The sequence below is a fragment of the Podarcis gaigeae genome, assembly GCF_964106915.1.
Source record: "Podarcis gaigeae genome assembly, chromosome: 2".
Taxonomy (NCBI): domain Eukaryota; kingdom Metazoa; phylum Chordata; class Lepidosauria; order Squamata; family Lacertidae; genus Podarcis; species Podarcis gaigeae.
This window is the reverse complement of record NC_139679.1, coordinates 106,627,188-106,653,829: the sequence shown is the minus strand read 5'-3', so window position 1 is coordinate 106,653,829 and position 26,642 is coordinate 106,627,188. Positions and strand designations below refer to the sequence as shown.

The window sequence follows — 26,642 nt, the reverse complement described above, 5'->3', positions numbered from 1 at the left end:
CCACTTTACGCAACTCTGTTTATGCGTGCAGGAGCCTGGAACATTACCTTGTAAGTAGGAGAGTCACCTGTACAGTGGTACCTCGGGTTAAGAACTTAATTCGTTCCGGAGGTCCGTTCTTAACCTGAAACTGTTCTTAACCTGAGGCACCACTTTAACTAATGGGGCCTCCTGCCGCCGCCGCACTGCCGGAGCACGATTTCTGTTCTCATCCTGAAGCAAAGTTCTTAACCCGAGGTACTATTTCTGGGTTAGCGGAGTCTGTAACCTGAAGCGTACATAACCTGAAGCATATGTAACCCGATGTACCACTGTATAACAACTTGAGCCTACATTGGTGGGGTTCACAGCCTCAATACCCCAAAAGGCTATTGCTTCTCCCATAGCCACAGCTCTGGATTTCAGTAAAGATCCAGTAGGTCTCTCTCTTTTTCTCTCTTTCTCTCTCTCTCTCTCTGCTTGCTGCTTTTCATCTAAGCCACATCCCTCCCACTCTCAACTCTGGCTTTTGTCCTTCTCGGGATCTGTGAGTCGATTACAATGGTTTTAGTTCACCCATCTAGCCGATTAGTCAACTAAGCATTGCTTCCTTACTTCTTACCCATCACGTAAATCTTGCTCCCGTGCAAGAAAGTGGAGGCCCCATAGCAGGGGGTGGGCATAGAAGGCAGGGGCTGCCAGTGATCCTTTGCCAGGTCATACATTCGCACCAGCGCTTGTGGAGAGGTGTCTGCACCCATCCCACCTAGAGCATAGACGACACCATCTGGAAATGAAGAGGGAAGAGGCAGGTGAAGAGTTTGGATTTGATATCCCGCTTTATCACTACCCGAAGGAGTCTCGAAGCGGCTAACCTTCTCCTTTCCCTTCCTCCCCCACAACAAACACTCTGTGAGGTGAGTGAGGCCGAGAGACTTCATAGGAGTGTGACTGGCCCAAGGTCACCAGCAGCTGCATGTGGAGGAGCGGAGACGCGAACCCGGTTCCCCAGATTACGAGTCCACCGCTCTTAACCACTACACCACACTGGCTCTGTGGTGACGAAGGCTGGCAGACGATGTTAAAAAAAAGCAGTGAATGTACGTCAGGCACAGACAACAAGGTCATAAAAATAGTCACTGCCGTGTGTAATCACTGTCTAGCTTCCGACAGTAACCAACCCAAAACACGAGAGTGAGAAGTGTAGAATAAATTACAAGGCACTGGAACAATATCTTTGGCTCTCCAAGTATTGGCTGTGCTTGCTGGGGCCGATGGGCAGTGTCCCCACACCTGCACTTCACAAGGACTCTGTGAAATTCAAAACGTGACTAGCAGAGGCTGAAGGATATCCAAATCTTAAAGCAAAGGTGTCACACAAGGTCCAGGGGGCCAGTCAGGTCTTTTGAGTGCTGTGTAAGACGTGCGGCATTGCAGCACACTTCTTAGTAAACTGTCTTAAAGATCAGGGACATGGATGCCTTTAACAGACAGTAGGACATGCGCTATATATGTTTTACCATAATATATTTTAATTATAACCATGTTATGAATATTCAAGAACAGAGAATGCATCAGAACAAGCTGGAACTACTTCTACTTTTCCGAACGTTAGCATCCTAAGGGAGTTTTGAAGTAAAAAATTGTTGCAATATACAGCTACCTACTCACACTTGCGTGCATGAAAGGACTAACCTGAGTACACTGTTTTATTTTATGTTGCACCTTGCTCTGGGATTTGTTCAAAAAGAGGGTTATAAATATATGCATATATTTCTGAAGAAGTGTGCATGCACACGAAAGCTCATACCAAGAACTAACTTAGTTGGTCTTTAAGGTGCTACTGGAAGGAATTTTTTTTGTTTTGACTATGGCAGACCAACACGGCTACCTATCTGTAATTTTAAATTCTGTGTGTGTTGGCAACCCATGCCACAGGTCAAGAGTGGGGAACCTACACCCCTTCTCCAAAATCTCATTATAATAATAATAATAATAATAATAATAATAATAATAATAATAATAATAAAATTTATTATTTATACCCCGCCCAACTGGCTGGGTTTTCCCAGCCACTCTGGGCAGCTCCCAACATAATACTAAACAAAATAAAACATCAAACATTAAAAACTTCCCTAAACAGGTCTGCCTTCAGATGTCTTCTAAAAGTCAGATAGTTGTTTATTTCCTTGACATCTGATGGGAGGGTGTTCCACAGGGCGAGTGCCACTACCAAGAAGGCCCTCTGCCTGGTTGCCTGTAACTTCTCGCAGTGAGGGAACCGCCAGATGGCCCTCAGAGCTGGACCTCAGGGTCCGGGCTGAACGAGGGGGGTGGAGATGCAGTGGTTGGGATGAGGAAGCTGTAGTTCAGCAGTATCTGGAGGGCCAATATGGGAGCAGCAAGAGGGGGCAGCTCGCCCCCCCCCCGATCAAGTAGGGCAATACAAATACTTAATTAACTGACCAATCACTTTGGTTCTGTCCCCCCAACAAAAGTCCTGGCTCCACTCATGGCCACATCCTTGCTATAGGTTAATAAATAATAATAATAATAATAATAATAATAATAATAATAATAATAATAATTTATTATTTATACCCTGTCCATCGGGCCACTCTGGGCAGCTTCCAACGAAGTATTAAAATACAGTGGTCTGTTAAACATTAAAAGCTTCCCTAAACAGGGCTGCCTTCAGATGTCTTCTAAAAGTCAGGTAGTTGTTCTTCTCTCTGACATCTGGTGGGAGGGCGTTCCACAGGGCGGGTGCCACTACCGAGGAGGCCCTCTGCCTGGTTCCCATCGTTCTCCCCCTCTAAGGCGATCAGATGGAATGGAGGAAGAAGACTGCTGCAGAAGCAGGAATTCTGACACACAGAACTTTTCCCTCACCTCTGCGCAATAAGCTGCAGTTCCCCAATCCCATCTGATACAGAGCTGTCAAAGATAATGAAGTTCTGTCTCCGGCATCTGCCCTCTTCTTTTTCTCTTGCAAAACCAAGCGCTGTTGCATTCATGTCCTGCTTGCTGGTTTCTAATAGGCATCTAGTCAGTCACTGTGAGACGGGCCTGATCCAGCAGTATTCATATTATGTTAATATAGTTTTTTTTCTTTCTTTGATTGCACTGTTAAGTCCTTCATTCCTGTCGAATCATCATACATCTCTCCTTTTGGTGAAATAAACCAGCACCTTTTAATGGGCTCCCCTCACCGCACATTCAACGCCTTTGACCTTTCAGCTAAGTTACTTTTCAAAAATAAAGCATTTTATAGTCCTCCAGAGGATTTGGTGAGCTCCACAGCCCAGGTAAATCTGTAAACAAAAGTAGCGGCTTCTCCTCGTCACTTATTACAGATACCTGCTTCAAAATGATCCTGGATTTTGTGGCAAACCTACCAATTTAACCCAAGGTTTTGAGCGGATTTAGTTCCAGCAATAAAGCCTGGGGAACTTGACCCCCATCTAATCTGGTGTAGTGAATCACGTTCTGGAGTGTAACTGGATTGGGAACGAAGGGGAAGCTGGAAGCAGCTCTTAGGATTTGTCAGTAAAAGCTGACAATCGGGGGGGGGGGGAGATAGATGTGAGCCAAGGTTAGGAAAAAGGCCTACAAGATGAGAAGTTTCTGAGTGAAAATAATTAAAATAAGGGCTGTGGGAATAAGTTGGCACTGCTGCACTCACTATCAAGCTTAGCTCGATATTTATTTTTCCTCCCTACCTGAACGCTCAAGTTGATTCTAATCCGTCTCCCATGGCATTCACCTTTTAAGGCTTCCACTGCCCATTCGGAAGGTGGGGAAGTACAGTGGTACCTCGGGTTAAGTACTTAATTCGTTCTGGAGGTCCGTACTTAACCTGAAACTGTTCTTAACCTGAAGCAGCACTTTAGCTAATGGGGCCTCCTGCTGCCGCCGCACCGCTGGAGCACGATTTCTGTTCTCAACCTGAAGCAAAGTTCTTAACCTGAAGCACTATTTCTGGGTTAGCGGAGTCTGTAACCTGAAGCATATGTAACCTGAAGCGTATGTAACCTGAAGCGTATGTAACCTGAGGTACCACAGTATTCATGGGGAAATCAAGACACTAGCTGCCCAAGTGACCCCCTGGGGGAAGAGCTTTCCTAACTCTCTGACTCCATTCCTCACACTGAGCAAGAAGAGTCCTTTATCTCGTACTTCCATCGTCCCACCTCCACCAAGCATAAAGGTAAAGGTAAAGGTAAAGGTACCCCTGCCCGTACGGGCCAGTCTTGACAGACTCTGGGGTTGTGCGCCCATCTCACTCAAGAGGCCAGGGGCCAGCGCTGTCCGGAGACACTTCCGGGTCACGTGGCCAGCGTGACAAAGCTGCATCTGGCGAGCCAGAGCCGCACACGGAAACGCCGTTTACCTTCCCGCTGGTAAGCGGGTCCCTATTTATCTACTTGCACCCGGAGGTGCTTTCGAACTGCTAGGTCGGCAGGCGCTGGGACCGAGCAGCGGGAGCGCACCCCGCCGCAGGGATTCGAACCGCCGACCTTTCGATCGGCAAGTCCTAGGCGCTGAGGCTTTAACCCACAGCGCCACCTGCGTCCCCACCAAGCATAGCTGTCAACTTTTCCCTTTTCTCGCGAGGAATCCTATTCGGAATAAGGGAATTTCCCTTAAAGAAAGGGGAAAGTTGACAGCTATGCCACCAAGACACTGCCCTCTGGCAGGCCCCCCAGGACCTGCCCTTCCCCAAACAACGCCCCCACCTGCTTCCCAACGTGATCAGCAACGAACATCTCAGGGATACCAGGCAATCGCATCGAATTATACTCGCCGCGTTGTATCCCTGGAGACGCCATGGCAACCCAGCCATGCTGCCAAGTTCTGCTTCTCGTGTAGCCTGCCCACCGTTCTGCAGACAGCAGACTCAGAGACACGCCCCTCTCCAAATCTGAGATTGGGGGGACTGCAGGAGAATCCGTTGTGAAGGGACTGTCATATTTCTTGCAGATATGCACTCTTTCTCTCTTCCTGCGTTCCTCCCCAACCCCCAGTGCGCAGGGCTGGTGGGTGCAGCTGGGAGCGGTGATGGTGACCAAAAGGGTACAATCTTCTTGTCCCAGATCCCAGTAGAGGCCTGGGAACAGTAGGTTTCCGAGCACAATTCAAAGTGTTGGTGCTGACCTTTAAAGCCCTAAGTAAACAGCCTCGGCCCAGTACAGTGGGACCTCTGGTAATGAACTTAATTCATTCCGGAGGTCCGTTCTTAACCTGAAACTGCTCTTAACCTGAAGCACCACTTTAGCTAATGGGGTCTCCCACTGCCGCCATGCCGCTGGAGCACGATTTCTGTTCTCATCCTGAAGCAAAGTTCTTAGCCCAAGGTACTATTTTTGGGTTAGCGGAGTCTGTAACCTGAAGCGCCTGTAACCTGAAGTGTATGTAACCTGAGGTACTGCTGTATACCTGAAGGAGCGTCTCCACCCCCATTGTTCAGCCCGGACACTGAGGTCCAGCGCCAAGGGCCTTATGGCGGTTCCCTCACTGCGAAAAGTGAGGTTACAGGGAACCAGGCAGAGGGCCTTCTCAGTGGTGGCGCCCGCCCTGTGGAACACCCTCCCATCAGATGTCAAGGAAATAGCCAACTATCTGACTTTTAGAAGACATCTGACTTTTAGAAGACATCTGAGGCAGTCCTGGTTAGGGAGGTTCTTAACGTTTGGTGTTTTATCACATTTTTAATACAAAAAAAATTCCTTCCAGTAGCACCTTAAAGACCAACTAAGTCAGTTCTTGGTATGAGCTTTCGTGTGCATGCACACTTCTTCAGATACACATCTGAAGAAGTGTGCATGCACACGAAAGCTCATACCAAGAACTGACTTAGTTGGTCTTTAAGGTGCTACTGGAAGGAATTTTTTTTGTTTTGACTATGGCAGACCAACACGGCTACCTATCTGTCACATTTTTAATATTCAGCTGGGAGTCACCCAGCGTGGCTGGGGAAACCCAGCCAGGTGGGTGGGGTATGAATAATAAATTATTATTATTAGACGGGATGAGGAAACTTTAGGCCCGGGGTCTGGGTGCAATCCTCTAGGCCCTCTCCGCAAACCTCACCTGCTCCCTAGGCCTCAGCACCTCTCATTAGCCCTTCCCTGCACCTTCCTCAAATGTCTTTGCCTGGCTGGAATATGTCATCAAATGGCAACGATGCTTCTTGCTTGCTTACTTGTGAGTGTATGTGTGGAAAGAAACCTCTGGCTTTTGGGTGGCTGGAACGTAGCTTACTGCTCAAAGGTAAAATCTGTGGAACTCCTTCAACACAGAGTTGCCCCCAGCAGCTTCAACTACGTATACAGTTTGTAGCCAATGCTAAAAACAATCTGCTTTAACCGGGCCTTTAACCCTTGATATGTTTCTAGGACCTATCTTGTTCTTTGGACTGTGATTCACTATAACTGATTCAATATTGTTGTTATCCTCACAGTAATTTACTAATAAAGGTAATGGGACCCCTGACCATTAGGTCCAGTCGTGACCGACTCTGGGGTTGCGGCACTCATCTGGCTTTATTGGCCAAGGCAGCCGGCGTACAGCTTCCGGGTCATGTGGCCAGCATGACTAAGCCGCTTCTGGCAAACCAGAGCAGCGCATGGAAATGCTGTTTACCTTCCCGCCGGAGCGGTACCTATTTATCTACTTGCACTTTGACGTGCTTTCGAACTGCTAGGTTGGCAGGAGCTGGGACTGAGCAACGGGAGCTCACCCCATTGTGGGGATTCGAACCGCCAACCTTCTGATCAGCAAGTCCTAGGCTCTGTGGTTTAACCCACAGCGCCACCTGCGTCCCCACCAATTTACTAATAACTTGCTGCTATTAGTAAATTTATTGCCCACCTTTTCGCCAAGCAGGTCCCAGGGCGAGTTGCGAGAATTTAAAATTCAGGATTAAAAACAGTTAAAACAGATGGCAGTCACGGAATACTGAGTTTTAAATTGTTGTAACCTGTTCTGTGACCTGCTGGTCAAGGAAAATAGAACCCAAATATGAAAAAAAGATTAAAAGGAATGTCCAGAGCAATTAAATTCTAGACAATTAAGGATATAGCATTCAGGCCATTAGAGTTTTTGAATTGTTAACTCTGTGAAGTTGAGATCGATAGACATGTACTGTGTGGCTGTAATGTAAAAATTATTAAATGGACTGAATAAAATCAATGTGCCGACCCATGTTGGGGAGCCACACATCAATGGAAGAGCACCTGCTTTGCATATATAAAGGTCCCAGGTTTAATTGTTCGCATCTCCACTTAAAATGTTGGTTGGGTTGGTGAATCGTTTGTCTGAGCACCTTAGGGCTGATATGACCAGTTGTATTCATGTTTTTTAAAAATTGGGTTTATGATTATTTCACCTTCGCATTGAAAGCTGTGGCTTTCTCATTTCTGCTGCTAAGAGTTGCGGTGACTTCTCCAGCTGCTAGGTGCCGTGTGCACATCAACAGCAGGGGTATGGCAAAGTGTGCAATGGCTGTTTTGCAACAGCAAACTACTGCATATAATTGAATACGCTTGCTTGGAGCAGTGTGCTAAAAATCAGTGCACCTTTGCTTTCGTTTTTCAAGGAGCCAGTATATTGCTTTTGAAAAAGACTTGGATAATAGTACCTCTTTAGATTTTACATTGGATTTTAATGTCACCCTCCATTTTTTTCCTTCCCACTGTCTTTATTTGCACAACAACCCTGCGAGGTGGAGCTGGCTGACAGTGACTAGCTCAGGGTCTCCCAGTGATCTTCATGGCTCTAGTCTGAGACTCTAGACACTACCTCACACTGACTCTCTTTCGCCTATGTATATATTGGAGGGGCGGCAAAGTTATGGAGAAATATTAAAAGCCAACAGGGAACATGTTGGAGGGGGCAGGCCAGAAGAGGATTTTCCAGAGGTCAAAGACCAGGACTTTTGCGCCCTGCAAAGTTCCTTGCCTTCCCTTCTTGAGGAACAAAAGCAAATTTATGCTTCATAGGTAATGGTAAAGGGACCCCTGCCCATTAGGTCCAGTCGTGGCCGACTCTGGGGTTGCGGCGCTCATCTCGCTTTATTGGCCGAGGGAGCCGGCATACAGCTTCCGGGTCATGTGGCCAGCATGACTAAGCCACTTCTGGCGAACCAGAGCAGTGCACGGAAACGCCGTTTACCTTCACGCCGGAGCAGTACCTATTTATCTACTTGCACTTTGATGTGCTTTCAAACTGCTAGGTTGGCAGGAGCAGGGACCAAGCAATGGGAGCTCACCCCACTGCAGGGATTCGAACCACCGACCTTCTGATTGGCAAGTCCTAGGCTCTGTGGTTTAACCCACAGCGCCACCCGCTGACCATAGCAGCATGCTAAAACACATGCCCTGAATGTAGAATGGCGCAGCCTCAATCCCTGGCATCTCCAGTTTAAAGAATTTGGTAGTAGGTGATGGGAAAAGCTTGTGCCCAAGGCCCTGGAAAGCCACTGCCTGAGAAAGAGAGACAAAGTGCCTGACTTAATAATAATAATAATAATAATAATAATAATAATTATTATTTATTTATACCCTGCCCAACTGGCTGGGTTTCCCCAGCCACTTAAGGCAAATTCCTGGCAGATTAAGCAAATTTGCATGGTGGTTGCAGAATGCAGTTGTTTGTGATAAAAAGTGCACTGCACCCAGCTCAGAGTAGACCTCTCCCTTCCTCTCTGTCGCCTCCAGTATTACCCAGCACCCAGCCGTTCAGAATCCTCTTTAAGTGAATGTATCAATGAGTTCCGCTTTCTGCAGAATGTTATAAGAGTTCCTCAACCATTCAAAATCTGGGGAAACCCATCACCCATTTTTGTATATGGAGCAAATGGCCTACAGTATGTTTTCCTATGCAGTGAAGCTGAAACAGAGCAATGCTTTCTACCTTGGGAGCAAGCGTAGCTCTTTGCAGAAATCAGTGCTGGTTCAGAAAGCAGGGCTGGGCTGGGGTGCAGTTCAACCACCTTAGGGCCTAAGTAGCCAAGATAACTTTATCCTGTATTCTCTAAGACACACTAAAAACAAACAGAGGAAACTATGATGCTCTCTTAGAAAAGTTCTCAATTCGCAGACTGGCAAATAGGGCACACCAACGAGTTGCAGAATAAAGCTTTTACTCGCCATTTTCCGACATGTATGTTTGTTCTAATAAAAATGTCCTGCCTCGCAGTGGATCTTGACATTTAGCCTGTGTTTTCATTTCCAGAAGACCCGCCACCGATTTAACCCTCTCAGGTGCTTTGCTATAAGACGAGAACATACATATACCCGTATTTTTCGCTCTATAAGACGCACCAGACCACAAGACGCACCTAGTTTTTGGAGGAGGAAAACAAGAAAAAAAATATTCTGAATCTCAGAAGCCAGAACAGCAAGAGGGATCGCTGCGCAGTGAAAGCAGCAATCCCTCTTGCTGTTCTGGCTTCTGGGATAGCTGCGCAGCCTGCATTCGCTCCATAAGACGCACACACATTTCCCCTTGCTTTTTAGGAGGGAAAAAGTGAGTCTTATAGAGCAAAAAATACGGTACTTTTACCATTATTATTATTGTTGTTGTTGTTGTTGTTGTGGCTTTTTTGTTTGTTTTATTGTTTTTTTTCTGACAGGGTTTGATTTGGGGTTTGTTTTATATTTTGAATTATTTTTTTCATATTGCGGCTTGTTAGCCACTTTGGATTTAGTGAAAAGTAGGCAGGATATTGTTTTAAATATGTGTGTGTATCTGTGGGAACTGCAGGAAAGTAGATTTTAGCTAAACATTAGGAGAAACTCCTAACCAGTAATAGCTGTTAAGTCAGTGAAACAGACTGCTTTGGGAGGTGTTGGGCCATTTAATGTGTAATGTTTCATTATGTTTTTATATATGTTGGAAAACACCCAGAGTGGCTGGTGCAGCCCAGTCAGATGGGCGGAGTACAAATAAATGAGTGGTACCTCTGGTTAACTGCAAGAAGATAAAACCTATCCCTTCTTAAGGAAATTAGCCCTAAGTGCTCACTGGAAGGACAGATCCTGAAGCTGAGGCTCCAATACTTTGGCCACCTCATGAGAAGAGAAGACTCCCTGGAAAAGACCTTGATATTGGGAAAGATGGAGGGCACAAGGAGAAGGGGACAGCAGAGGACGAGATGGTAGGACAGTGTTCTCAAAGCTACCAATATGAGTCTGACCAAACTGCGGGAGGCAGTGGAAGACAGGAGTGCCTGGCGTGCTCTGGTCCATGGGGTCAGGAAGAGTCGGACACGACTAAACGACTAAACAACAACAACAACAATTCTTGGGTTAAGAACTTAATTCGTTCTGGAGGTCCGTTCTTAACCTGAAACTGTTCTTAACCTGAAGCACCACTTTAGCTAATGGGACCTCCTGCTGCCGCCGCGCTGCTGGAGCACGATTTTTGTTGTCATCCTGAAGCAAAGTTCTTAACCTGAAGCACTATTTCTGGGTTAACGGAGACTGTAACCTGAAGCGTCTGTAACCCGAGGTACCACTGTAAAATGATGATGATGATGATGTCAGGAGTGCATCACTGGTCCATCTAACTCAGTACAGTGGACGCTCGGGTTGCGAACGTGATCCGTGCGGGATGCATGTTCGCAACCCACAGCATTCGCAAACCGCGTCTGCGCATGTTGCAATTCAGCCCTTCTGCGCATGTGCAAAGTGTGATTTAGCGCTTCTGCGCATGCGTGACTGCCGAAACCAGGAAGTAACCCATTCCAGTACTTCCGGGTTTCAGCGGTCCGTAACCTGAAAAATCGCAACTTGAAGCGTCCGTAACCCGAGGTATGACTGTATTGTCTATGCTGAGTGGCAGCAGCTCTGTAGGATCCCCAGCCTTACCTGGAGACACCAGGGATTGAACCTGGGGCCGTCTGCATGCAAGGCAGATGCTTTTCCACTGAGCCACCATGGCCCTTCCTGACAACAACCTCCAGAGATGACCTCCAAGGTCCCTTTCAACTTCGTAACGCTAGGCTTCTCTGAGCAGCCCCAGCAGTAGGAACAAGCTCTCCCCTCTCCTCCCGTACCAAGCAGCTCTGAGAAAGGGGTTGTTCTTGATCTTGCTCAGAGATGTTTGGAGTTGGGGGAGAGGGTTCTGCTAACCAAAAAAGTTTGTTTTTCACTCGCCGCGAAGGAAAGTGACAAGTTTAGGAATCCCCCGCTCTTCAGAGTCTCAAAAACGTGGCTATTCAGCTCATGCATTTGACGAAAGTGTTAGCCCTGACTTGCCTGGTGTACTTAGTATACTGTCTGCTTTTACTTTGACATTTGCATTTAAATGAAATATTGCCCTTTGTGTTTCAATGCTGCTCCTCGCTCTGTTCACACAACGAAGAGTGGGTTAGAAATAAACAAATTGGAAGGATTCAACCTAGCGCTAAGGGGGACCATTCCATCAGCTCAAACATTTCAACCTGCCAGAGGCAATGATGTGCCCTCTCCTCCCCCAGCGTGCTAATCTGGTGGGTTCCCCTGGACCCCCTTTTCTCCAAGCCAATTTGGGGTGGGGTCAGTAGGAGGAGAGGAGGAGAAAAGCCTTGTTGTGCTAGCAGAGGTCCTTGTACTGGCTTCCGCTAGCAGGGCTCATTAGTTGAATCTGGCCCATTGAGATTACAGGTGTGTGTCCCCCCCAACTGACTCGTACCACTGTATTCCTCTTTAGCTATATTGCTCTGCAAATAAAAGCTTTTTTGAATATTTTAACAAGTGTTTGGACATGGTTTTAATTCCAAGGGTAGGAGTCAGTGTTGCACATGATATTGGCTTCCTAGCTGCAACTGTAAACAACTGAGAATCGCCACGGATTTAAAACAGCAGTGAAATCTATTTTAATGTTTTGTAATACGGTAGCGCAGGGAGGGGAGAAGAGCTCTTGAACATAACACAACCACAAAAACCACCCGAGTATGGGCAAGAATAGTTTTTAAGGCCATAGTAAAAGGCCAACGGAGATGGTGGTCATAAATTTCCCTGGACACACATGCATCTCCTTCCTAGTTTATCCTCGCAACAACGCGGTGAGGTTGAGAAGCAGCGATGGGCTCAGGGTCACTCAGTGAGCTTAACAGCTGACCAGATCCACTCCCTCCTTCCCTTCTGGATCACATCGGGTACCTGCATAATGGAAATGCAGCTTGGCTGAAGTTGCCCCAGATTCCGATTGACACTTAAGCTATTGGGCGCCTCTTTGAACTCCTACGATACGCAATGAACAAAAGCCAGCAGACAGAGCTGTGCGTTTTGATCTCGCCTGGAAATTGCACCCAAGCCAAGCAGTGATGAAAGGCATCAGCGCTTTATGCTTTTCTGTGCCACTTGTATAATACATTTCACCGAGCAAGAATTTTATCTTAAAGGGTATCAAGTTTGCGCTCACATTTTGAAGCAAGAGACAGCCCGGACAACATATTTACAAACTTTCTTTTTTAAAAGGGGCCTTACAGCCCCAAATATTTGGCCACAGTAGCTCAGTGTGTGGAGCAGGTACAAAAGTTCCCACATTCCCAAGTGGTGGTGTCGTGGTTAAGAGTGTTGGACCAGGTCCTGGGTTCAAATCTTCACTTGGCCATTGTTGAGTCTGAAGGGGCCATGAGGATAATAAAGTCCAGCTCCCTGCAGAGCAGGAATCTTTTGCCCAACGTGGAGCTCGAACCCACAACCCTGAGATTGAGAGTCTCATGCTATACCAGTGAAGCTCTCAAGGTGACCTTGCGCCTGTCGCTAACTCTCAGCTTTACCTACGTCACAGGGTTTGTGGTGGGGATTAAATGAGGAGCAGGGTTGGGGTACCATGTAAGAAACCTTGAGCTCCTTTAAGCACTTAGGGTGCTAATTGCCTGGCCTTTGTGGCAATCATGAAGCCACTTCCCCTCCTCAGCTTGAAGCTATGTTTCGAGCAGAAAATAAATAAATCAGGAAGCTGCCTTGTAAAGAGTCAAACTTCCAGGACAATCTCTAGCCTTACCTTACCTAGAGATACTGGGGATTTTATTTATTTATTTATTTATTCCATTTACAGTGGTACCTCAGGTTACATATGCTTCAGGTTACATACGCTTCAGGTTACAGACTCCGCTAACCCAGAAATAGTACCTCAGGTTAAGAACTTTGCTTCAGGATGAGAACAGAAATCGTGCTCCAGCGGCCCGGTGGCAACAGGAGGCCCCATTAGCTAAAGTGGTGCTTCAGGTTAAGAACAGTTTCAGGTTAAGAACAGACCTCCGGAACGAATTAAGTATGTAACCAGTGGTACCACTGTATTGTGTGTGGAGGGGGCGGAATACATATAGATTACTTATATGTATCTGAAGAAGTGTGCATGCACACGAAAGCTCATACCAAGAACTAACTTAGTTGGTCTTTAAGGTGCTACTGGAAGGAATTTTTTTGTTTTTATATGGTGGAAGCGATGCTTTGTCCAAACCTGGAGTAAAGGTTTGTCTCCCCTCCAAGAACAAACCTTGCTTACAGGCTCATGATTTATTTGGAAGGGAGACAAACCATAAGCCCAGGTTGAGACAGAACGCTAAGACAAATCATGGATTAGCTTCCTGGTATCGCAGCAGCAGAAAGGGCTAAAGCAGGCACGGTTTATACTCCATGCATCAGCGCACTGTGAATTCACATTTAGGCTTGACTGTGGTTTAAAGTGAGGTCTGGCATAAATGAATTAACAGAGTTCAGGTTCTCGTGGAAAACAACTAAGTGCCAAATATTTTTTAAAGACAAAAACTTTCTGCGATTGCATGAAATATCAGCGACTATGTTTGCTAGCGTCAGATGAGTAAAAAAAACAAAAACAGCCCAGAAAAATAACACGTACACTTAAAATTCTTAGTGATGAAACTATTGTCTTCATGCCTATCAGACAAGGCTTCTGAATCTATTCCTGATTGTATGAAACACTGAAGTTTTAGGGTGGTTTAAAAAGAAAGAAAGAAAAGAAAAGAAGGAAAGGGAAGAGGAAAGAGATAAGCAAAGAACTAAAAGGACTGCAACCAGCTCCAAAGACAACAGAGAGAAAATTGACACGCACACTAAAAAAGACTCCGAAAATGGAGAAAAGATACCCTAAAAAATTCTAAGCATGTCAAGCTTTTAATAAGCAATGTCTTCAGCTGCAGAAACTGCTAACTGCATATTACGAGGGAGGTTGTGAGTGCCAAGCTACACATTACGTGGGCAATTGATGAGCGGATCTTCTGTTTCAGGGAGGGGTGGGGGATTTAACTTTACAGCAGCTGTGGAAGGCCCCCAAATCTTATCAGAGCAGCAGTACTGGGTGAGGGAGTATTATACCACTCCACACTTGTTCCATATATTTTTCCGATCTAAATTACCTCTCCTGAAGCTGTTGTTAAGTCCTGTAGGAGAGGAGAAACAGCCCAAGCCCCCCGCAGGGCTAACAAGATCTTAAGGGTGTACAATTTTGGCGGAGGAAGTGCGGGGGGGGGGAGATGTTTAGACACCCTCTTTCCCAGCACCCGGTCTCCAATCAAACTGGCAGGCTCCTTCAGCAGCATTGCATCAAAACCAGAAATGTTCTTTTTATTTATTTAAAAGCATTCTTATCGCTCTCTTCAGCAGAAAAGACTCTTAAGAGCTGCTTGCAGAGAAATAAGAAATAACAATAAAGCCCCTGTCCTCGGGCTTATGAGCTGAAAGACATGGCACAGAAAGAAAGGGTATGGGGAGGGAAGAGGAAAGCAATGGAGCTCAGGCATCAATTCTCAAAGTTCTTGTCGTCATCAGTTCAGGGAGGTGGAGTTTGGAGTCAAAAGGAGCTAATCTCTCAGCAGAGCCAATGGAGCGGCCCTGCTTCTCATTTCTGCCTGTGTCACAGCCTAGTGGGACTGCAAATTTCACAAGATAATATCACAATATGAAAAAAACAGGGGTATCTGCATGTTTCCATCAGGAGGAGCATAGAAAGAGGACAATGTCCTTCAGTTTGTTAAACCTGCTTTAAGTCGTTTACACTCAAGTCTTCTCTTGTATATTATTTACTACAAAGCTCAATGACTAAGCTCTTTAGTGACGAAATGTCTGAACGATCTCTGAGCACTGGACCACTGGTATATCACAAATGGAATCATTATTACTGTGTTGTTCAAGATAAAATCTATTTTGGAAAGAGAAGAAATGAGCGCAGAACCACTGTTGTATCATATGCGAACTCTTTATTTACTGTGTTTGCAATTGTTTAAGATAAAACCTATTTGGGAAAGAAACTACTTTTGCCATTTTTATGGATGTTTATTGTTTGTTTACAGATAGTAGCCTTGGTGATAATTATCTTCTGTCAATTGCAGCATATCACAACTCTGTTCATTGTTTTATTGAAGCCTAATGTTAACAGCAGCTACAAGGTGATGGTTGAGAAAGAGGCTGAATAATGGGTGTCACGTGTAAATGTATAGTTTGGCCATAAGAAACAAAACAAACAAGAACGGTATTTGTAAGGCTTTCCTGTTGTAATAAAAAAATTTAAATTATTTTATATATATACTAAATGTTCATAAATGTACCAACATAGATATGTGGACCACATGTCTGGAGCAGCACAGGAAGACCGTCCTGAAACCATTTTGACTCCCAAACTGACCAAATGTTTTCTCTGCAGGGGGGGGGGGGACCTTCCCATTGTCTCAGGAATTGGGTAATCTCCATCTCAAAGGAATGGCCAGACTACCGGGAAAGGCAATCAGATAAGGCATTATCAGATAGCCTGGCAGACAGGAAAAACAACAACGTTCAAATTTCTGTTGCAGACTGCCTTTTCTGTGATGCAGGTATGATGTTTGTGAGGGGTGGTCTTGGGTTACACCCCTTCTGTGATGTATGTATGATGTATGTATGGAGGGATGGTCTTGAGCTCCAGGGCAGGGAGTTAAAAATGTCTATATAAGGGCCGGCACACCTTGGTTCTGGGTCCTCCTCCTTTCCTGCATGTGAGGGGAGCACCCTGTTGCAACAGCTTTAATAAAGATCAGGCTTACTAGCTGCTTTGCTTCTCAATATTCTCTGGTTGGCCTCTGTTATTTTCTCCTACGGATCGGGAACCCACTTAAGGACTCTATATGGGCTCTTGGATACCCCATAAGGGAAAGAGGGCAGATTTTGTTTACAACACTGTCTGGAGACAAATCCTTCTTGCCCAAGCTGACCAAATGTGAATCTCAGGCCTGATTTGAACGTGATGCTGGATCAGCAAGAAAAACTTACCTATGTGACACTGTATATGCCCAGCATCTTATTAAAATCAAGTTGCCTTCCCTACAGAAATGGGAGTCAGCACACATATCAGGGATTCATAGCCCAAGAAGGCTCTAAGCTTATGCACCAACCCTGCACAAAGATCAGTTAAGGACCCAGCATAGCTTGGATCCCCACCTTTTAGCAAAGGCGTTTTCGAGGCAGGTTGCAAAGTGACAAAATTAAACATGGGAAAACATTGCAATGGAGAAGCCATCAGGCTTTCTTTTAAAAGCAGCAGAGTAAGCGGCTTTTGAAATGGAGCACCAGGTGTGTGCAATTGCACTTAAGTTATTCCTCCCTGCCTGATTCCCATTAAAGAAACCCGAAACTCCATTCATCATGCAACGAGTGCTTAATTAAAGAAGCAGCTAATATACCAACAGCAATTCATTTGCCGAGTGCAGGTCCTTGTGCAGTCAAAAGGACACAATCTGTACATAAGAAACAGGCTTGGAGAAACCCTAAGGTTTGTAGAGGAACAAAAAAATGAGGGGGCTGAAATAGACCAATGAGAACTGAACAAGCTCCGTGGAACGGAACACTGATGAGGAATCAATAAAACTGGGGTATGGCAGAATGGAGCGTCCTGATAAGGGTGTGGCTGGTTGGTGGCCTGACCAGGAGAACCATGCTGCAAAAATTTGTTGCAGATCCCTAAGGCTCAGAACAAAAACACACTGTGAGATTCTTGTTCCACATCATGCTACCCTGCTTAGCTACATGAGAGCGAATCTTCACCTACCTTTCTCTTTTTTAAAAAAGTATTTTTACTGAAAATTTTCGACATAAAATACAGTAAGAATCAAACCAGTCTACAGAACAATAATGTTATTTTAAAAAGGATATAAAAGCAAAAGAAAAGAGAGAGAGAAAAACGTATAAGGGCCTTTATCATATTTATATCTTATATAGTCATACCTTGGAAGTTGAACGCCTTGCGAGACTAACGCTTTGGCTCCCGAATGTTGCAAACCCAAAAGTGATTGTTCCGGTTTGCGAATGTTCTTTGGAACCCGAACATCCATCACGGCTTCCGATTGGCTGCAGGAGCTTCCTGCAGCCAATCGGAAGCTGTGCCTTGGTTCCCGAATGTTCCCAGAACGGATTCCATTCATCTTCTGAGGTACGACTGTCATTCATTCGCATACAAAGAGATAAACCCTCCTGTCTCCCACCTTGGAGCTACTTCTTCCGGGACTCAGCTATGCAGCTGCAAACAGAACGTTTTAAGTGTGTTCTAAGTGCATTATACAAATGTGATGCTAGATGGTGTTGGTGAGCTAATGGAAAATGCCACATATATATTTTTAAAAATATTTTAAAGTATTTTCACAGAATCTTTTAAAGCCCTAAATGGCCTCGGTCCAGTATACCTGATGGAGTGTCTCCACCCACATCGTTCTGCCCCGGACACTGAGGTCCAGCGCCGAGGGCCTTCTGACAGTTCCCCCGCTGCGAGAAGTGAGGTTACAGGGAACCAGGCAGAGGGCCTTCTCGGTAGTGGCACCCGCTCTGTGGAACGCCCTCCCACCAGATGTCAAAGAGAAGAACTACCAGACTTTTAATAATAATAATAATAATAATAAATAAATACATAAATAAATAAAAAATAAAATTTTATTTATATTCCGCCCTCCCCAGCTGAAGCCAGGCTCAGAGCGGCTAACAACAGTAAAATAATACAACATTCTAAAATCAGTTCATTATAAAATCAGTTCAAATCAAATTAATGGCAACCATTGGGTTAGAGTTCTGTGAGGATTGCCAAAGGAGGGGGGTCAGGCTGTGGCTTGGCCAAAGGCCTGGTGGAACAGCTCTGTCTTGCAGGCCCTGCAGAAAGATGTCAAGTCCCGCAGGGCCCTAGTCTCTTGTGACAGAGTGTTCCACCAGATCGGGGCCACAGCCAAAAAAGCCCTGGCTCTGGTTGAGGCCAGCCTAACCTCTCTGTGGCCCAGGGCCTCCAAGATATTTTTGTGTGAAGACCGTAAGGTCCTCCATGGGACATACCAGGAGAGGCGGTCCCGTAGGTACGAGGGATTTTTAGAAGACATTTGAAGGCAGCCCTCTTTAGGAAAGCTTTTAATGTTTAACAGACTATTGTATTTTAATATTCTGTTGGAAGCCACCCAGACTGGCTTGGGAAACCCAGCCAGATCGGCAGGGTATAAATAATAATAATAATAATAATAATAAATAATAATAATAATAATAATTACTACTACTACTACTATGTATGTGTAGATTCAGCCCCAGTCTCTCGCCGCACCTACCTTTCTCGACCGCAGAGACACCCATGGAAGCCTGGCCAAGGTCTGCCTTCTTCTCCCACCTGCCCTCATCCGCATGGTAGACTTCGACCGAGGCCAGTGGGCTCTGCGTGGCGTCCACCCCTCCGATTACCAGCACGTCCTTGCCAAGCATCACCGCCGCAGCCCCTGCCCGCGGGGTGGCCATAGGAGGCAGCGCCGTCCACTTGCGCGAAACAATATCCAACATCTCCACCGTGTCCAGGGGCTGGCCCTGCTGGCTGCAGCCCCCCACCACAAAGAGGTGCCCATCTTGGAAGGTTGGGCTGCAGTAGACCCGGCAAGTTGGCATGGGCGGGAAAGCCTCCCAGAAGAAGGATTTGGCACTGGCGGCTTCCATGTCGCCCAACAGCCTGGCATCTCAGGAGGCAGACATGGCGACGGCCCCTGCGCTGGCACCGTGTCTCCGTGGGGCAGCCCCCCAGAGACCTATAGGGATTGGCCTGAGGCGGTTGGTAGGCCTTCCTTCCTGCGCCGCTGAAACTCCGCATCCACAAGGCATTAGTAGACTGGGAGGCAAATATGGCCGCAAGGAGAAGCCAAGGACTCCTGAGGGAGAAGGCAAGGAACGCTGTGATGCCCGAGGGATGCTGTCTCCGGTGGGGAGGGAACCATTCCTAACCGGAACTGCGAGGGTTTTTCTGCAAGAGATGCCTCACGTTCAGGCCTGAAATGCGGGAGGTAGCCACCAAATGTCTAATACACACAAGCCAGTCTTCGGAAATACGGCTCTCTCGGCAAGTTGTCTTCTAATAGGGAGAGAGAGAGAGAGCGAGAGAGAGAGAGAGAGCGCATTAAGGAAGGAGAGGTACAAGATTATCGGTGACTACCATGGGAGCCATTTTGAGGAATCTATCTACAGACAAAACAGGCCACGGTGAAATCTCCCAAAGGGTTGCCCGCAAGGCTTCAAGTTGCCTTTCACATCTGGGCAGAAATCCCAAATCTGGCAGCTGCTAAAGTCTCCAGCTTCCCTGGGCCTTTGGATTAATTTACACATTCCCCAGAACCAGCTCAGCCCATCCCGTATAAACCGAGGCACAGTTTGCAAGCTCCATCTGCCATGTGAAGACCTTCCCTACAAGGCCACACAGCCACCTCACTGCTGCGTTTTCACGAGAAGCAGGGCCGACCCAAAAAACCTGAGGCGGAGCAAGGCATGACAAGGGCCTCCCACCTCACAAATCAAAACAACCAGGGTACCCAAGGCCAGTGAAGTGATTTTGGCACCTGAGGCAAAACAAATCCCATTCAGTGTTTCCTCCTGCCCTCTGCCAGTAAAAACTCAAAAATGAATAAAACAAAAAATGAAGGTGTCAGGGGTTCAGAAGGAGAGACACAGGAGGGGGAGCAAATGGAGAGTGAGGAGGAGGAGTACGAGGGGGGCGCAGGCAGTGACAGTGGCCAGAGTTATTCCACAAGCCTCTCTAGCGAATCGGAGGACTCACAGAAGGGAGCGCCGGTGGCCAGAGCGAGGGGGGCTCCAGGGGGGAAGCCCCAGGAGGAAGGGGCCAGCGGGGAGTCCCTGAGCAGCAGTTGGAAATCAGGACCAGCTTCTCCACCAGAGCGCAGTGGGGAGGGGGAGTCCCAGGAGTCGGGACCAGTGTCCTCACCACCAGAGAGAGGAGAGGAGTCAGGTTTGGCAACGCCCACATCAGGAAGCGGGGAAACGGTCAGAAGGAAAGTCACCGGCTGGGCGCGCGCGCCAAGTTCAAATGTACAGGAGCGCGGCACAGCGGGGAGCCCGGGAAGGGAGCCAGGTCCTAAAGCCCACCGGAGGGAGGGGCAAGACTCAGGAGGCTCAGCGTCAGAGGAGTCCAGGAAGGAGGGAACCCCAGAGGGCAGAAGGACCCAGCGAAGGAAAGAACAGCGTAGGAGGTGGAGCCGGGCTAGAATCTTAAACTGGTGTGGGTGGAGCAGTGAGTCAGAGGGGACTTAGCCGGTCTAGCGTCGAGACGTGGGTCTGCGCGCCCAGAGCTTGGAAATGGAAACTAAACTTTAATAAAGACTTTTGTATATAACATCCACTGGGCGTTGGTCCTCTGTGAGCTGGGACCTAGCGGCAGTCCTGACAGAAGGATTTGTTGCTGCCTCACTCCACCAAAGGCTAAGGCTGATCCCTTTCTCCCTCATTTTGTACACACTACCAAAAGCAGTTAATTGGGGAATGATTCTCCCCATCCCTAAAAACACCTGAGGTGTGAGCATGCCAACCTACGTTTTATAAGGGCAGAATCAAGAGTTACTGTTTATTTGCTTATTTATTCCTTTACGAGTCGCTTCCTTTGAATCACCTAAAAGTGATTTCACAATACCAGAGAGAGTGAGAGAGAAAAGTTCCTTTTATATTTGTTAATGGTTTACATTTTTAATGTGTAATTGTGTGATATATGCAGTCTTACACATGCCTCCTTTTTGCCTCTTCAGCCCCAGGATCACATAGGGCAGGCATGTCCGAAGTCTGTTTCAGGGGCCTAATTTGGCCCCTGTGGCAGTATATGTCCTGGGGTAAAATCCTAAAAGAAGCTCAACAACTTTAGGGTTAACTTCAATCCTAAAAAAGCTCAACAACTTTGGTAGGCCCTCAACGCATGTTCACTTCATCAAATCTGGCCCTCTTTGGGCACCCCTGAATAGGGCAACAGAAACCGAAAAACAACATTTGCTGCTTACACAGCATACGTTTAAAGCACATGGCTTCCCCCCAGAGAACGTGCTCTAACTGCAGCCAAAGTTGGGGCTGGGACAGGGAAGCCGGTTTACAGTGGTACCTCGGGTTACATACGCTTCAGGTTACAGACTCCGCTAACCTAGAAATAGTACCTCGGGTTAAGAACTTTGCTTCAGGATGAGAACAGAAATTGTGCTCCGGCAGCAGCAGGAGGCCCCATTAGCTAAAGTGGTGCTTCAGGTTAAGAACAGTTTCAGGTTAAGTACGGACCTCCGGAACGAATTAAGTACTTAACCCGAGGTACCACTGTATTCCTATTCTGCAAAGTCCCCCTGTGACCGTAGTGACAGCGGCAGAATTAGCTCGGCCTACTGCCCTCCGAGAACAAGAGCAACTTCCAGCGCCCTGGGGTCAAGACCACCTGGCGTCAGGATGGCTGTGGTCAAACAAATCGCAGGCGCCCCTAGAAGACGCAACGGGGGCCTGTCAGGTACATTCACACTCTGGTGCAAAGACAGCCCACACCGGAGAGAGGCAGACTTAAGTGAATGTGAAAGGTCCCTGCTGGGATGGAGACAGCTTCAAAACACATTTAACTGCAAAAAAAAGAAAGGAAAGGGGGAAAAAACGACAACAGCGAGGAGGGTCACCAGAGGATAGGAGAAGCTGGATGTGGCAAAGGCAACTGTGGGAGGTGGAAGGACCGTCCCAGCAACAGCCTCCATCCCCTTCCCAGAATCACATCCACTCCAGCTGCTGTAGCCTGGGAAAGCGAAATACAGTGGTACCTCGGATTAAGAACTTAATTCGTTCTGGAGGTCCGTTCTTAACCTGAAACTGTTCTTAACCTGAGGTACCACTTTAGCTAATGGGGCCTCCCGCTGCCGCCGCTCCACTGCCGCACGATTTTTGTTCTCATCCTGATGAAAAGTTCTTAACCCGAGGTACTATTTCTGGGTTAGCGGAGTCTGAAACCTGAAGCCTCTGTAACCCAAGGTACCACTGTAACAGCAACCTGGTAATTAACAGTTTGCTAATAAAGAGCTCCCTCTGTAGGTTACCACCGTGTACGACCACAGCTTCAGCCACAGTCCTCACCTGGAGCTCCTCCAGGCTGTTTGTTTTTGGGTTTTTTCGGTAAGTGTATCCTGCAACGTTATCATTGAAGCTATAATAGTGGTGGATTTAATAGTGGTGGACCATCTGCTTTTCTGAGATGCTTCCCCAATGCTGCTGCCTTATTGGCATGGCGCTGTGCGGCCATGGATGTCCAGGGCGAGGAATTACACTAGTGGCCCAAATTGTGGAAACCTTTTGGGGAAAGTGTTTTTTGAGGTTTGATGGCTCATAACACCTCATAAACACTCATGTTCATTGGCTACATTCAAATGAAGGAAAGCTACTGTCAACCTAAGCAAGTTGTGCTTCTTTTTTCTGGTTATTGGCCTATATCTTTTGATAGAATACAGATAATTGAACCAACATTGTCGCATTACATTCTTCATTAAATTATCATTCCACTGATCTATAATTTTATGGTATTACTCCAAAAGAAAGTGGTGTTACGAGCCATCAAACCTCAGAAATACACTTTTCCCAAAAAGGTTTCCACAATTTGGGCCACTATGGTGTAACTCGTTATTGTCCAAGGTCCTAACTTACAAGTTAGGAAAAAGCACCCATCAGCCCTACATCTCTCAGCTTCTCTAGGTGTGAGCCCCAGGAGGCAGCTGCCGCAACAGAGAGACCCCTCCCCTGACCTCAGCTTACGTATCTCCCCCCACCTGAGCTGCACGCAAGCAGGCGAAGACTGTGTCCGTGTGCAGCCTGCTTCTGCTCCTTCCTCTTCGGTCCTCGCCTGGTCCTGGGAGACGGTGGAGCAGGAGAGGTGGGGGCAGGAGGAGGTGGTGTGGCAGCGCTTCACACCAGGCTGACCTCTCCCTCCCTCCCTCCCTCCCTCCCTCATCGCCATCTGCAGAGGCGCTATTTTGCTGCATTACAACAAAAGCAGGGCAAGCACACCCACTGAGCATTTCTGGTATAAAAAAAAATGCAGGATGTCAGTTACGGGACATGCACTGATTTGGAAAGGAAGCAGTGCAATGAGCACAAATCGTCATGGATGGACAAAGGAAAGGATGCCCAAAGGGTCTCCCCCCGAGAATCTACTTTATCTAGCCATCCCGACAACCAGAAAATGTGGCAGGTGCTTCTCAACAATCAGAGAGTAAAGGACCAATAGCCATAGGTAAGTGACGAAGGGCCCTTCCATTGTTCGTCCGCATTCCCTTTTAAACTCCGCCAGCTAAATTCCTTTCCTTTCTTTTCTTTATAGGTCTGGGGGGGGGGGTTAAAAGTCCCTGAAGAAGAAGAAGAAGAGGCAGAGAGAATGAAAGAGAGGGGCGCTTTCCCAGGCTGCACAGTGACAAGCAAATGTCCTGCATTGGAACCGGACTGGAAGGAACGGAAACAACGGAATTTCCCCCATCCCACTAGGAGGGCAACTCTCGTAAACCTGAATATTCCTGCCCCGTGGACTGAAGTGAGAGGGACAACCCGCTGTTACAGGAAAATTAAGGAAACACAATAGGGCTGTCTCCTAAAAACAACAACAATAACATTCCCACAAGGTGCACCATTGCATCTCAATTAACTCATGCATTCTGAATGAAGCTGTGGTGTAGTGGTTAAGAGCGGTAGTCTTGTAATCTGGGGAACGGGGTTCGCGTCTCCGCTCCTCCACATGCAGCTGCCAGGTGACCTTGGGCCAGTCACACTTCTCTGAAGTCTCTCAGCCCCACTCACCTCACAGAGTGTTTGTTGTGGGGGAGGAAGGGAAAAGGAGATTGTTAGCCGCTTTGAGACTCCTTAAAGGGAGTGAAAGGCGGGATATCAAATCCAAACTCTTCTTCTTCTTCTGTGCAGAATGAGAGGGAATGTGTTTATGGGATGCATTTTAGGTGCTGCAAATAGCAGCTTAATAGTTACTACTCTCGCACGTGGTGGTGCAGAATAGATGCACCCAGGGACAAAAACCGAGCAAAGCCCATGCATAAAGTATTTCCCTATGTACCTGTACAACACATTAAAATCTCCAGTGGGGAAGGGCTCCCTCCTGGTCTCCTGGTCAACCTAAGCCAGGTCAAGTGGCTACAGGAAAGAGGGCCTTCTTGGTGGAGGTGCCCCAGTTATGCTCTTCCCCACATGGTGTCTACGGTATTTTCCTTCCCAGAACTATGCAAAGACCTCCTTCTCGCTCCCCGCCAACTTGTGCTTTTTAAGGACCATTTTAAACCTCCTACCTGCTTCATGCCACTTTTATGATTTTGTGGCTTTGCATATTGTACAGTGGTACCTCGGGTTAAGTACTTAATTTGTTCCGGAGGTCCGTACTTAACCTGAAACTGTTCTTAACCCGAAGCACCACTTTAGCTAAAGGGGCCTCCCGCTGCTGCCGCGCCGCCGGAGCACAATTTCTGTTCTCATCCTGAAGCAAAGTTCTTAACCTGAAGCACTATTTCTGGGTTAGCGGAGTCTGTACCCTGAAGCGTATGTAACCTGAAGCGTATGTAACCCAAGGTACCACTGTACACATTTTTTTATTTTTGCATGTTGATTTTGATCTATGCTTTTTTGCAAACCTCCTGGGAATATAGCTGAAGGACAACATAAAAATGCATATGTTAAATAGAAGCGTAGAATCTTAAAGAGTTGGAAGGGAGCCAAGGGTCATCTAGTCCAACCCCCTGCGATGGCAGGAACCTCACCTAAAGCACCCAGGACAGATAAATAACAATACAACAAACAATAGGCTCTCTCTGTCCTGCTCAGTGGGGGGGGGGGGGAGAAAGAGGAAAGCAGGGCTTCTTCCCGCACACGGTTCCCATATTTTACAGGCAGCTGCTGCCCCTGCCCGTTCCGCAGCAGTTGGATCTGCAGACGTCAGCAAGTGATTGTGTGAAAGCTTCGCTTGCTTATTTCTGCACAGGCCACAGGCCAGGTCAGCCACCAATCTTATTTGCACAGCTGCAGGGGTCAACCAACCTGGGTCCCTCCTCTGTCACGAGCTCCTCAGCTGAAGCCATCAGGGAGACCCGAGCGAAGCTGGCTTTGAAGGCAATTTGTCATATCATTGTGAGATGAAGAAAGAGAGCAGAGAGGTGGCAGCAGCAGCTGCCTTTGAGACTCTGGGAATCTCAGGCCTGGTTCCCCATGCCACCACGGAGACCCTACCGCGCTCCGTGCCCCCACCTGGAGCTTTTAATTTGAGCGATAAATCTCCCCCTTTTAAATCTTGTCAAGTACCAGGACTCTACAGCTCATTTATCTTCCTCCCCGCAAAAATTAGGATCTCTAGTAGCTTAATAGCCAAGAGCTGCATAATTCAGCAACCCAGGCATGAAATATTGATAGCCAGTCCCCAGATCAGAAATAGCTTTTGCCTCTGGGGGGTCTTCCAGGGCTCTTAAGGAGACGGAAGGGAAGGCACTTATTTTGCCATCTTCAGCACCCAAGGGACCTGGGCACATGCTGGCTCTTGAGAACTGTTGAGAAAGGGGGGGGGGTTAATCAGGAGGCAACGCCATAATCGCATTGAACAAGAACTGGGTGCCCCCCAACATTGCCTGGCATTTGTTCCCAGGTGTACCGCAGCTGCAGCATCTCATTTGCGAGAAGCCACAGCTCAGCGGGCTAGAGAGTTATGCGGCAAAAGGGCCTGGAGTCAGTTGCTAGAAAACTAGTTAAAGGAGCTTCTGCAAGAGCCTGTAAAAGATGAGGAAAGGAAAGCTATGCAGCAGCATATGTAACCACCCATAGAGCTAAACTGGGATTTAAACCTAGGATAGCAGGCTATTTCAATGGTGCATATTTATTTATAAAACTTTCTTATACCACCTCATATACTGCAGTTATGTTAAGGAGTGGTCATTAGGAGGTTTGGGGCTGGTAAGCGAGGGGTTAAATCCTGCTCAGTATGGCTCTACATGCTCTCCGGCTCGGAGCAAGCGCACATAGCCAAAGCTCAGTGCAAAAAAACGGTTTGAAAGCCCTTTTGCAAACAGCTCTGAGCTGCTCTTTAAAGCCCTTTTGGAAACAGCTCTTGCGCTGCTCTTGAAACCTTTGGGTTTTGGAGGTTCAAAGAACAGCGCAGGGCTATTTGAAAGCCCTTTTGCAAACAGTCCAATGATGCTTTCTGAGCCCCTGAAATTTGCAGGTTGAAATCGCAGCACCAAAGGATTGCAAAAAGGGCTTTCAAGCAGCCTGTGATGTGCTTTGTAGTGCGGACAGTATGGTGTCAGGTGATCGACAGCTTGTCAAATTTGACCATCCGGGGGGTGAGACGATAAGGATCTGGGCCACTGGCCAGAAAAGGTTCCTTAATACTGCATAGTA

At 47.2% G+C, this 26,642-nt stretch overlaps 1 protein-coding gene across 3 annotated transcripts in view; it reads right to left on the bottom strand.

The window, feature by feature from the left end:
* KLHDC8B (kelch domain containing 8B) overlaps positions 1-26,642 on the bottom strand; it is a 42,313-nt gene that overhangs the window by 4,909 nt on the left and 10,762 nt on the right. For all 3 annotated transcript variants that reach the window (XM_083725023.1, XM_083725024.1, XM_083725025.1), the window contains exons 3-4: positions 18,542-19,326; positions 602-766 (exon numbers count right to left, since the gene is read on the bottom strand). In XM_083725023.1, coding sequence (XP_083581149.1) covers positions 602-766; positions 18,542-18,917 — 541 coding nt within the window. In that variant the 5' untranslated portion in view covers positions 18,918-19,326. The remainder of the gene's footprint in view (positions 1-601; positions 767-18,541; positions 19,327-26,642) is intronic.